At 47.9% G+C, this 14,006-nt stretch overlaps 1 protein-coding gene across 4 annotated transcripts in view; it reads right to left on the bottom strand.

The window, feature by feature from the left end:
- NSMF (NMDA receptor synaptonuclear signaling and neuronal migration factor) overlaps positions 1 to 14,006 on the bottom strand; it is a 45,879-nt gene that overhangs the window by 28,531 nt on the left and 3,342 nt on the right. For all 4 annotated transcript variants that reach the window (XM_064394202.1, XM_064394204.1, XM_064394203.1 and 1 more), the window contains exon 2: positions 8,654 to 8,715. In XM_064394202.1, coding sequence (XP_064250272.1) covers positions 8,654 to 8,715 — 62 coding nt within the window. The remainder of the gene's footprint in view (positions 1 to 8,653; positions 8,716 to 14,006) is intronic.

The raw sequence follows: 14,006 nt of genomic DNA, 5'->3' as shown, positions 1-14,006 counted from the left end.
CTACGGCTAAATGGAAAAATGGAGTCCCCAAAGCACAGTATGCCTGAAAATGCTGATGATCACAGGAGCAAAGAGACCAATTCCAATCTCTGTTTTATAAGCACTGAGGTCTGTTCAGCTCCATAAAATTTACAGACATTTCAGGGGCCCATGACTGGTGTCAAGAGTAAATTTTTTACTGAAATCCTGGCAGGATTGACCAGATATATATGACATAAACTACCTACCTGATCTAGCATGTAACATGTGAGGATAATTCTTTCTTCCTACCTTACTTGTCCCCTCCTCAAAGTGTTTTTACTTGCACTTATATAAGAGTTTTCAGGATCTACACTACAAAGGGCTGCCAGCACACCAATGTGCTTTTTTTTTTTTTGTAAAACAATTGGATAATTCTTCATTTTCATTCAATTTAACACCTTCAGTAATTACACACTGGAGAAGCAACTTCATATGCCAAGGGAATATGAAGCTTTATTCAAGAGCAGTTGTTAATAAAGAATTTATCTACAGAAAAAAAATACTGTGGAAGGAAAAGAGATTCAAACATCCATCATAATTAATTATTGGCCTGTAGAACAGAATCCACACCATTTCAGGAGTCTGTGCATTCACATACACAAGGTAACACACCAAGATGTGACCAGTGACCCTTGTCTGTGCTTGCAGTGAACAGGATTCAGGTGCCAAACACTGCCCTTGTTGCCACGAAGGCATTTGAGGCTAATACTTTGCTTCTGCTAGGAAAGAAGTCAGGCTGGTCCTGAAATCAGTGCTGGATTAGAGCTGAGCCACAGGGATATTGGGTGAGAAGAACCAAGGGACACTCACAGGAGCTCAGCAATGACTGGAGCTGCCTTCTGGAGTCAGCTGCAGCAGGATGCTGTTAACACCCTCGTCTCGAGCTGCTGCTCCCTTTTTTTCATTTCACATGGCTCTTGTCACCTCTCCCACTCCCAGCTGCTCCATCCTCCTGCCACAGCAGCCCCTACCAGTGTGACTGGGCAGCCTGGCACAGCTCCCTCCCCTGCACCATGCCATGGAGCTGCCCTGGGAATGACTCTACTCCCCCAGCTGCTGCCTTCAGCAGCAACAGCTGTGTCTCACACTGCTCCAAAGCTACTTAGGACCAGATAAATCAGCTTCCTCAGGTTCTCTTTTCACCTTGATTCTTGCTCTACATAGATTTATTATGCATGAGGAACTGAGCAGCAAGACAAAAGGAAGAAGACCGGTCATGTATCCCTTGGTACCAGATATTTCCATCACTTCCCTGCCCACCTGGGCCAAGTCCAGCAGGGCTTGACATCCAGTCCTGAGGGCCAAACCACTTCTCACCCCCCTCATTATGTACTTGAACACACAACCTTTTGTCTTTTTGGCTTCACTTACTCCTGTCTGACACTTCTTTCTTCACCTTCCACACAGCACTGCCCAACACAGGCCACATGCACGACCAAAGACTGACAGCAGTGACAAACCTGTGCTGAGAAACCAGCAGTGTCTTGGGAAATCAAGAACCCACATTCTCAGTACATGTAGTTCCTGATAATCAGGCAGTAATTTAATACTAATTTATTAGTATTAGATACTTACAATACATCCTTTCTCATTCAGTAACTCCAGCTTGAGCACTCACTCTGACTTAGGGAACAGAGAAAGGGCTTGCACATTTTCCTTTCACTGCCACCACGTTTCTCCAGAGCAGGGAAGGTGCTGGGATCAGCCCCCACTGACTGATGCCTATCCATAACTTTGGAGCCAACTCCTATCTGCTGCAGACTGCCTTGTGACCCCCTGGGATGAGAAGTTTATAAATCAAGGCAGCATATAGCCACAAGGCACAGACAGAAGCTCCAAATTTATTCCTGTATTTAGCAGCTAAACTGATGATTAAAGCACCTTAGATTTAAAGCCTCCGCTCCAGCATCAGAGGCAAAGTGGCAAAGGGGAATCCAGATAAACCCTATTAAAAGAACATCTGTCATCTCAGGAAAAAAAATAAATTCAGAGAGACAGTTCTTTCTTCCCTGTTCCTCCTCAGCTGGAACTCTCTGGACCTGATGTTTATGACAAGTAAGTTCCAACTTTAAATCAAAGAACTACCACAGTCACTGAAGATGAATGGAAAGTTTTTGGGTGTAAGTACATGGCCTTGCTCATAGAAGTAGGAATGAATTTAATGAGGTTTTTACCTTGCACCAGGAGGAACCCAGCTGATTCCCTCAGTGAGGGGAGCACAGAGGTGCTCTGGCCAGAGCTGAGGGTGCTGCAAAACCCTTAACAACCATTCAAATGGCACAGCTGAGAAGTTTCTCTTGCAATCACAACTCCAAGACCTCCCACATGCCTGTCCCTGCCCCTCAGGTGTGCTGGCAGGTCCTGCTCTCCTCTGCTCCCTCTCAGAGATGTAATGCAGAGCTTCTCCCCATGCCAGCTCTGTTCTCCCAACAACCAGTGACCCCAGCCAGCCCAGCTTGCTGGGCTCAGGGCTGAAATGGGATCAAGAAAGTCATGGGAAAAAATGGAAATTTTGTTCAAGTTATTGAAGCATGAGGCAGGGATATCAAAATGGAAGATACAACAATAAAAAAAAAGTGACAGTGGCATTTCAGCCATGCAGTAGCTTCAAAGCCAAATGAGTAGTGGAATCACAGAATAGCTGGGGTTGGAAGGGATCTCTGAAGATCATCCAGTCCAACTCCCTGCCAAGGCAGGGTCACCTGGAACAGGTAACACAGGAACATGTCCAGGTGGGTTTGGAATGTCTCCAGAGAGGGAGACTCCACACCCTCCCCAGGCACCTGATCCAGAGCTCTTTTTCCCTTCCTCATGTTGGGGTGGAACTTTTTGTGTTTCAGTTTATGGCCACTGCTCCCTGTCCTGTCACTGGCACCACAGAACAGAGTCTGGCACCATCCTCTGACACCCCTTGGGGATATTTATGTGCATTAATCAGATCCCCTCTGAGACTGCTCTGCTCCAGACTAACCACACCCAGTCCTGCGGTCTCTCCTCAGATGAGAGATGCTCCAGACCCCTCATCACCTTTGGACCCTCTCCAGCAGCTCCTTGTCCTTCTTGAGCTGTGCACAGGGAACAGGCAAAGGCTGCTTCTGGAAAGGAGCTGCTCTGAGAAACCAGAAGGTCACTTAACTATGACAAAATGGCTCCAATTAGTCTTCCCTGCTCAAACGGGCTTCGAAAACAAACAAGCTCAAGATAGCATTGACCTGGCATCTCATAGGTGAGTAACCTTTTAGTCTGGTCTGTAACATTAATGTGAATAGATGAAATTGCTACTGTGAGACACGACCCAAAGGAGCAAGTGGCAGCTCCATCACCTCAGCATCTCCATGGTAACACCGTGACCTACGTCTTTGTTCCCTTTGTAAGCCAACAACACATTCCACAGCAAGTTTAGGATACACCCACACCATCCTTGCACTGGCTCATGCTAGAAGAGGCCTGAAGCCCTCAGAGATGAGATTTCACATCCCTGCTCTGTCCTGAGCTCAGGCCACCTCCAACTCCCCCCAGAGCATGGGCTTTTCCCAAAAAGGGCACCACCACCTCATCAGCACAGGGATACACTGAGAGCAGGGCCAGCTGCACTGCTGGGTCTGTCCTGGGGACAAGACAAACATCTCTAGAGAAAAAGACCAACCTGGAGCTTACTCTGAGCCAGGCTGGGCTGGCAGCTCCACAGTCTGAGCCAGGAAATGGAACATCCCTCTCAGAGCACTGCACAGCTGCAGCTTTAGTTGCTGGTGGCACAGGAAGCTCAGCTCACAGCTCACTCCTCACTCAGCCTGAAGCACCCACGAAGCCTCACCTGGGGTCTCTCCAACCCCATGCCAGTTTCTGGCAGCATCAGGCAGTTCCTCTGTGCCTGGCTGCTCCCTCCACACACACTCACAGCCAAAGCCCAGGCTCCAAACACGAGTGATTGAGCCAGTGGTGGCTGCACACCCAGCACAGACACAAACATGGTTTTGCTCCTGCCACCCCTCCCCACTGCCACTCGGCTTGGGGAAGCTCACAAGGGCCCTCTTCTCCTTACACACTCACACTGATGGCTGAAAAATCAGGCAAAATCATGCACATGCAAAACAACAAAGGAAAGACGCAAAGATTACTTTTTTTGAGCTTAAAAAGAAGCATTTCCAGTTTCAGGTAACTGCCCCCTTTGGTTTGTCAGGCTGCAGCAGCCATGCTGGTTTAGCAGCAGCCATGGAGAATTTAGCTCAAGGCCTTCTAGACAGCTCCTGCCCAAGGCCCATCACCTCTGCAGCACCAAGGACACTTTATATTTGATCTCTCCCTCTCCTGTTTCCAAAGCCTTGCCCACACAGCTTGCCCACAGCAGCTGGTCACAGCAGGCAGCCCAGTGCTGCATCCTACAGCTGCCCTCCCAATAACCCCAGTGAGCAAAACAGATTAAAAAAGTAACAGGAAAAAAACTCACACAGCTCCCTCCTGATCCTTGTGTCTGAATCCCAGCTCACCAGGACGGATCCCTGCTTCCCCAGACAGCAGGGAATTTCTCCAAGGCTCTGCTTGCTGTCCTTCTCAATGTCACTGCCCCATGCCCTGGTACCTTTTCTTCTCACAGTTCCAGAACAAGGAGATAAAATCTAATGTGCATTATCTCAGTGTGGGGCCTCTGACACCTAAGGTGGAGAATGTCCAAAATTCCATGAGCTCTGTAAGACTGATTACTTATTCCATGCTTTATTCTCTGCAGCCTTTTTACACTTCCCTTTCACATTTTAATCCCTTTCTGTATCTTTCTTCTAAGTCTGTCCCAAGGGACACCCACTTCTACATTAAAAGGTACCAGAAAGCTACAATAGTCAGCAAAGGCTCTGGCCATTCTGCCTTGGAGGCAGAATGAATGCTGAATGAGGCAGAGTGCTCTGCATGGGAACCTTCCCAGACCTCCAGCCTGCATAAATAAACCAGCAATTAAGAGAGGCAGGAAGAGAGCAGGAGATGCATCACCACCCTGGCACCAGCTCCCTCAACACATCCATATCCTGTCACCTGCAGCAGATTCCAACCCTCCCTTTCTTTCTAATTCCTCAAAATATTTTAAAGATCAGGGGAAAAAAATCTGAGTGATCCTAAAGGGACAACCTTTCCATCCTCTGCATTCATACCCCACCACCAGGCAACTGCCCTGTTCCAAAAGGGAAACAAAGGGAAGAAAACTCTGCATGGTCATCATCCCTGACAAAACCTCTGAGAAAGAGGAGAGGTAAATGCACCTCTCCAGCCACCTGGAAAAAAAACTCTTCCAGAATAAGACACAGGAGAGTTGCATAGGAATAGTCACACAATGTTTCTGAGCCACAAAGTTCCTGGGCCTCACATCAGCAAGAATCAGAAGCTGTAACCAACAAATGCTCCCCCTCACCTCTGTTCTCCAGGTACACCCTGCAACAACTGCAAGCCTTTCTATCTCGTGCAAGCTGTGCAACTCCCCAGCCCTGCCCCAGCAAAGCAAGCAGAGCATGCACTCTGCACTTTTACTGAAAATAGAAGGTAAACACAGCCTTGCACATAACTCAGCCCTTGGATGAGGCAGCTGGCCTGTCCTGCTGATCTACAATCCCTGTGCAGCTCTTCAATACCACTCCCCAGTTTCTCCAAGACATTCTGTCACACACAAACACACAAGCTCTCCAGAGGAGTCACCACAAATAGAAGTTATGACTGAAGAAGCAGCTCTTTGATCAGCTGTGGAATGTGAAGTTATGAGGGATGCAAAAGCCATTATATCTTTTCCTTTCCTTGGAGTCAATGGACTAAAAAGATAAAAAAAGGCAAACTGAAATGGACAATCCTCAGAGAAGAAAGTGCAGCAGAAGTGGAGCAAGGTGGGGCAGAGTCTGCACTTGGCATCTCCCTCCACATCTCCATGGATCTCCTGGGGCTGCCTGGGGGGTCAGAGCTTCACCCCTCTGCTGAGGAGCTGAACCAGCAGATAAAGCAGCAAAGAACTGACATCCCAAAGATTCACACCCGCCTCATTTTCTGCATGAGGATTGCCCTGCACAGGGAGAGAGAAGGGTTCTAGCTCTTGGGTCAAGAATAGGAAGATCCTGCCCTTCCCTCCTCCATTTATGCCTCCATTGTCCCACTGATGGCTCTACCACCTTCCTGCTCCTCAAAACCCACACCTCTTTTCTGCCACTGCATTCATCAGTGACTTTTTAAACATTTCTTAAACCATTTTTTTCTGGACTGAACCAAGGCCTGCCTCCTTCCAGTCATATTTAGGCCAGAGCCTTCATCCCAGCTCAGTCTGCTGGCAGTGCAGGCAGCACCTGGGTGCACAGCTGGGGTTATGACAGCAGAAACAGGCCTGCTCCACCAGGTACAACACTCAGGTGAAAGGTCAGAGCTGACAGACACATACAGGCACTGAGGACTCCATTCTTTGGAGCACCCAGCTTTCAGGACCTAAGGCACCAACAAATGCAAGTGGGAATTCAGCCACAGCACGCAGGTGGGCTTTGCACAGGGAGAACCCTGCTCACATTGCCTCTGCCTGCTCTCCGAGGAGCTGGAGCCCATTCAGGTCCCTCTGGATCTGTGCTATGCCTTCAACTTTTGCAGCAGAGCCCTTCCTTGGCTTCCCTGGAGTCACTGGGTGGCAGCTCATGCTGCAGCTCCAGCACCATCCCCAGCCAAAGGTGAAGCCACCAGAACTTGCACAAGTGATCCTGAGATGGAATTTCTGCAGGAAGGAAAGACACGACTTCCCTGTGATCAGGCTGCTGGGATGAAATAAAAGGAGCCAAATTTTTCTACTTGCAGTGTTTTTTATTGGATAGCAACCTTCCTACTGGGGTTATTTATAAAGAAGTGTTACAGACTGTGTTAAGTTATACATTGCAGAATTTCATAAGATGACTTAAAAATGACGATTCTTTTTTTTCCCTCCCCTCTTCCTCAGAATTTAGAGTAATTTCTAGGGAATTTTATTCCTTTCCAAGTGAATACTTAAGGATCCCATAAGTATTGTGATATTTCCAAGTGTGCTTCTCACTGTTTCATTCTTGCCTGTGACTACTAAATTCTCCTGGATTCAAAAACAATCTCAAGGCTGATACACCAAGGAGCAGTGAGTGAAAAGGCTTCCCCAGAGAGCTTATGGATGTCACAAGCAGAGACAGGGCTGAAATGCTGCTCTGGGGAGCCTGGCTGTGGCACATGATCCAGGAGTCACACCAGCTGCATTTCCATGCTCTCCTAACCCACTCAGTAACCAGGAGCACCCCAAGGATGAGTGAAACATCAGCTTTTTAAGTGCATATCAGAGAGGCTCCCACTCCCTGGATCTGACCAGGGCTAACCAGACCTTGGGCAGATCTGCAATCTCCTCTTGTCTCCATCACAGATTCTCTGCCTGGCCCCAACATGACCCCACAGATACTACAAGGGCACTACAAAATGAGCAAGAGCCAACACTTCTTCCTGTTGGAAACTGGGGTGGGGGGCTGCAAAAAGGACTGGCAGAGACTCCAGATCACAGAAGAAGCTGCAGAAATGGCCACAATGGAAGGAACAAAAAAAAAAAAAAAGGTTTGCACCAAACCACAGCCCTTCCCTTCCTACCTCCACATGCTGTTCTTAGACCAAATATTAAAGTGTCCCTGGAGTTCTTCATGAAAAGAATCCAAGAAAACCTTGGTACATTGTCTTAGAGCCTTTCCATTCACAACATTAGCACAATTCAGCCAAGGACGACTTGAAGGTCATTAGAACAGATCCAAGAGAAAAGGAAAGGACTCAGCTGGCTGCCAAAGACTGTGTGACTGCTCTTAGAGCAAGAGGCATCTCCTCTTGCTTAAACAAGCAAGGCTTAAACACACACAGCTTACCTAAAATGATAACATCACTCTACATTACATTCTATTTAATAACTTTATCCCCTGCACAACAGCTTAACAGCACAGAACAATTTGTTACTTGTTCACAGAGACTTTCTGTGGATTCCACAGGATTTTCTGTAGGTTTTGCAATGAATTCACTGCCTGCATAACATTTTCTTTCATCACAGAGAAGATACAGCCCTGTTAGAAGTCAGGTGAGTTTATCCTGCATTCTCCTGCCCATCAAGCAGAACTCATGATAAGCTGATGGAGACAATATCTACATGGAAAATACCGACACATTAGCCAGCACAGGTAGTTCCCTGATCTAGGCAAATCTCAGTTTAACCCCTGTTGAAGCAAACCCCTGCAATAAATCCAGATGTCACCTTTGCCAGCAAGGATTTACACCAGTGAACAGAATATAACTCACCTGTTTTTTATACCCCAGTGAAAGCAAGACCTAGGAGTCACAAACCAGTGCAGAAGCCTTGTGCAGTGCAGTCACTTCCCAGCTGCAACTTCTAAGGATATCAGCTGCAGGGGTGAATTTATGACAGGGCACTTGTCCCCTAACTGAACTCATTCCCACAGCCCACCCAAGCCTTGTGTCACCAAACTGCCTTTTCTCCTTGGGGGCAACTCCTCTGCCTCTCTGCTGCTGAGATCTCACTGCTTGTGACAGATAAATAAATGCACTTTCATTCTAAGGCTATTAACCACAGGTGCAGGCACACATGGGCATAACCAAAGCACATCAGTTCTCTTACCTGAGCCATTTCTGCCTTCAGGATGGTTTTGTGAAAGGTATTCTCCAAAAGCCCTCGCCGCTCTGTGTCCCAGCATCAGCAGGCAGCCAAGGAGAGAAAGAAAGAGATTTGAGATGCTTAAAGGCCAAGGAAAGAAGGAACAGCTCAACACCAACACACTGCTGTGCTCCTGCAGCTGCCATTCCCTCAGCCTCAGGTGACACCCCTGGAAATCCACTGCCAGAACGAGAGGCATCCTCATTCCACACCAGGATTCCAGTGGTTCTGGTGGAACACCAGTGTTCCCCTGGCCAAGCTGGGAAACAGAGCTGGACCAGAGGTCCAGGACTCATTTAGGCTCTAGATTCTCTGTTATAAAACAGAACTGAAATGCACCTGCATGCAATCTGTGATGCACACAGGAACTGGCTCACTGTCTCCAGCCCCCCTGAGTTAAGCCCCTCCTGGCAGCCCAGGATTGAGGCATCTCCACCCCAGAGCCAGCCACCACTCCAAGCTCCTACAGGTCCTGAAAGCTCTCAGCTGGGAGCCATCACAGCTCACATGGGGATGTTAATGCCCATTTTACCTACCTGAACCTTAAGTTCTCAAGCCCCAGCCATGTCACCATTTGGATTACTGGACAAGCTTATTTGAGAGACACCCACAACCTCCCACAAAAGCAGTTCCTGCTTCTCTGGTGGATTCCAGTCCTGTGGATGACCGAGATTTTACTGGAATATATTGAGAATCAAGCAAGCAGGGTGAGCTCAACCCTTATCACACATCCAGGCCTACATAAGAGAGCAAACCTATGCATATTCCAACCAGGGAAGAGCTTTCTGCTTGCAACTCACACAGGAAAGGAATCCTTGGTCAAGGCATGGAACACAGCAACCTCCAGACTCCAACTGCCAGGGCATTTGTTATGTCCTGGTGCTGTGATTGCTCTCCTGTACCTAACAGACCTGTGACTCAAGAGAGACAATACTAGAGCCAGGTCTTCCCCAGCCAACCATTTTCCCCAGGTTTGTAGAACAATCTCTCCAAGGTCTGTAGCTGAGCTGCCACTGGGCAGGCCATGGTGGAGACTGGCAAAGAGGGAGGTGAAACAGCCACCCACCTCCTTGCCAAGCCAAGCCAAGCCAAGAAATCCAGAGCTGAGCACCCTCAGCCCTCAAGCACATCAGCATCTCCTGGGGAAGGACAAAATTTGCTGCAACAGAGAAGACTCTCCACACCAAGGCATCACATCCACTGTTCTCCTCCTTCAGAGGTGCACAGCCTCAGAACATCCTCTCCAGCTTAAGCTGCTACAAAAGGCTCATAATGACCATTAGATATCCAAGTGGAAAATGGCTTTGACCTCCAAAACCACCTTCTGCTTTGCATATCCCATCTTGTGCAGCCAGGATGTTCCCCACTGCTTTTATGCACCACCTCCCAGAGGAGAAAAGGTTAACAAGGCTCCAGTGCACTTCCCAGAGTGACTCGGGCTGGAAGGAGTGGGAAGTCCATTTGTCTTCCACAGCCAGCAACACAGGATCAATATGAACAATGAAGAAAGAGTAATTTAATCTCTCCGGGACTAAATTTCAGCACAGTCAAATGCAAAATGCTGCTTTGGAGCAGCACAGCTGGAGCTGTGCAAGAAGAAAGATTGAAGCTTCTGCATCTTTTCAGACTAACAGACAAGGCTGAGGTTTTCCCTGTTTTTGGATTCTTACAGGTCCAGTTCCAGGCTGTACCTTTAGACACTGGCTTGGGGTGGCAGCTGCCCAAACTGTCCTCCTCAGTGCCTAACACCCCCAGAGGTGGTCACAAGGAGACTCTGTCACACAGGGAGCTCTACAATCAGCCCACAATCCCCACTGTGAAGAGCAAAGGGGTGACCATCGTGGTTCACCCATCCAGGAGGACAAGCACCTCAGGGATGTTCCTGGCACCCTCAACCTTTCTGCCCAGGCCAAAAGCAGGACTTGACAAATGCAACACAAATGCAAAGTTGGGAACTGCAGCGTGGCTGCTTCAGGGGAGTGGGTGAGTCAAAATCCCTGGAAGTGGGGATGTGGCACTTGGGACATAGTTTAATGGTAGATGTGGCAGGGTTTGGTTTGCAGTTGGACTCATTGACCTCGGAGGTCTTTTCTAACCTTAACAGTTCTATGATTTTAACATTAGGCTACTCAGCTGCAAGAACATTCCTGAGCTGCTCCTGTACTCCATCTCAGAGGTGGTTAAAGCTCAGCCAAAGCTATGGCTGATCCTGCACACCACTGGAAACACCACAGCTTTCATAAGATGGCTGGGCATGAGATTCCAAGACCTCTCCCTCCAAAACTTTGGAGACTCCAAGGCTTCCCATGGAAATGTGTGTCTTTGTGAGGCATCACCAACACCATTCACAAACAGGGCATGCACTTAGGCCATTGGGAAAAACTCTGAGGCTTCTCTTTTGCATCAGCAGTCAAAACATGTAGGAAAAGTAATAGCAAGCAAGTTTTCAGGTAAATTATCAGTGAGAGAACATGGTGATTTATACAAAAAATGCTGAAATATGATGATAAATCTGTAACTAGTTCAAAAGCTCCACGAGCTCCAAATTCATCTGTCATTGTCTCCATTCATCTCTTTGCCAATGCCTGGAGCTGTTTTGTGTGTCTGAAAACCTGAACCAACGCTTCACCTTTGGCTTGCAAACCACGGGCTCAAAAACTAGTACAAAGCATTTCCTAAGACCAAAATTGATAACTAGCTAAGACGGAGCCAGAGAAGCACTGCTGCCCTCCAGCCCAGTGTAGTCCATGATGAAAACAGTGTCACTCAGTAAGAGCTCAAGCTGGAAGGTGCTGCAGTGTCTCACCTCCCTCTTGTCTCCTTAGGCAAAGGAGGGAGACGGTACAATCCCAGGTGCCAGAGCTCCTAGAGATCAGGTCATACACAGAGATCAGGCCATACCCAGAGCTCTTGTGTGGGTCAGAAACAAGCTGGGCACTGCTCAAAAGCATTGCTCCCTGCAGCTCTGTCCTGGCCATTCCACCCCACGCCTCTCAGACCCTTCAGGCCAAGCCAAGAGCAAACAAACATGGACACATGGGCACAGCTCCCCAGCTCCAGTGAACACAGCACAGTGTGCAACGGTGCGTTTCCAGCCAATTACACCCGAAACTCCACGCTAATTATTCTGCCTATTATCTCAGTGGTTCCCTTCTACATTCCCACTTCCCCAGTGCCATCGGCTTCTCCTTGGCCGTGCCTCAGCGGATCTCCCGCAAATGTCTGCAAGTGCCCTTTGCCAAGGGGACTCTGACGGCCACACTTGCTGCGAATGGCTACTTGCCCCTTGCCAAGCCTTTTGTGCTCATTCTCTGCCCACACAGCCATCCCAGCTCACCAGCACTCTCCTGGATCGTTATTGTGCCATTGCTCTGCTCCCCTTGGCTACCCATCGGCTTGATCAAAGTAAAGCCAGAGCACAATTCAAACAGATGGTTGCTGTTCTATTCATCCTATTCTTTTCTCTCTCTTTTATCTACTACCACAAGTCACACAATCAGACTTTTCTCTCAGCTCAGCTCTGCCTCCTCTGTCACTGCCAATGGAGTTCAAGCCCCCTCACACCACTGGGCAGCATTGGACATAAACCCCTTTAACTGGGTTCTGAGCAGAGACACCTTGGGATAGTTTAACTGGCAAGAGATGAAACAGAAAACTTGTTTCACATAAGTGAGATGAATACAAGGTGCCTTACAGCTCCATGGGCCGGTGAGCTATAACCCTGAGTGTATGACACTGCAAAAGCTGCATACCAATGAGCAGGTAGCACTGAGAGGTGATCAGCTGATGACAGGACAAGTTTAGCCCTGACTCATTTGGAGCGAGGTTTTCATTCTAGTGGCAGAGCAGACCTGCATGTCACACAGTCAGCACAGCTTGATTTAACAAATGGACATCAAGCAAGGACCGGGGCTCTAGCACACTGTGCTGCTAAGTCTAACCAGCAGAGACAAGCCTCAGAAAACACCAGCATTTCCTCCAGCATTCCATCAGAATGGCTCCAGGGAGGGAAGGAGGGATGGGGCAGCACAACACAGGCAGCAAAGGCAGCTGCCCTTCTTGGGGCATTTTCCAGTACTCACTGTGTCAGATGTCAGAGCTGGGCTCGGGGCTGGAAGAGAACTGTGAAGAGGCACAGACAGTCTAGACAGAGATTTGCTCGAAGGAGCAAAGCCACCAAATAACAAAGATCTCAATTACAATGTAATAAGCACAGAATGGCCTTCATGTCTCTGAAATAATCACATCAACAGGATAAAAGGGGCCTTGATGCACACAAGCAGCTATGAGAAACTGATGCACATAAATTTATCCACCAAACTGACACTTAGAGAGTGAAGAAATGCAGATTGAAACGCTCAGAGATACAGGAAAGACCTCAGATAACTCCATTTAGCAGCAAGCTAAGCAAAACCTGGACTATTCAGGAGTATTACACAGAAAAAATAAAGAACACCCACCACCTTCTCATGCTTCTTCAGAAGTAATGCCCAGAGAAGTTGCAGCAGGAATCTGTTGTGACAGCATCTGACAGTGCTGCATCTCAGGCATACAGGAGAGAAGAGACCTGCATCATCAGGACCCACATCCTCCTACAGCAGCAATCCTGCTCTTGTCACCAAGCAGAGAAGGGAACACCTCCAGCACAGCCACAGTTAACAGCTCAGTCATTAAAGACTGGTGACACCTACGTTATTTAAGCCTAATAGTAACAATACCCTGACAAAAATCAGTTTTCTAAAATATCTATGTAGAGAAATGGTAGCTGGAAAATTTTAATTTTAAAATTCTCACATTCAGTAAAGGGAGATTGAACATCAGCAATGGGTCTTACAGATCCCACAGTATTGGAGCAATTTATGATCATGAAGTTTGGACAGGAGAAGAGAGGAAGAGCAGCAGAAGTTAAAAGAAAAAGGCAATCAGAGACAGTTCATACCTCCAGTAATTCACAAGCATTAAAGAAGAATCTAGACTCTATGAAGAACCCCAAGCTAAGCCAAAAATCACTCACGCAGCAAGAAGCCTGGGATAAGGTACATGGTCACTTACCTCTGCATTTCATCAATGAAAAATCCACCCTTTCAATAATGCTGTGTTCAAAACCACTCTTCATCCCTCTCTAGGCAGGAAGAGAGGGAGTGAGACCAAATTCTTACCCCTTTGTGGGCTATCCTGGACTAGATGCCAAGGTAATGGAACTGGGCAAGACAAACCACACTGTCAATACAAATATTTCCTGTGCTAAAGACTGCAAGAAAAGATGGTTCTGGAACACCCAGCAAAAGCCTCATGTCTGCTTGCTCTCACCGTCACG

This window comes from Passer domesticus, chromosome 18, assembly GCF_036417665.1.
Source record: "Passer domesticus isolate bPasDom1 chromosome 18, bPasDom1.hap1, whole genome shotgun sequence".
Taxonomy (NCBI): domain Eukaryota; kingdom Metazoa; phylum Chordata; class Aves; order Passeriformes; family Passeridae; genus Passer; species Passer domesticus.
This window is presented reverse-complemented; position numbering and strand designations above follow the sequence as displayed.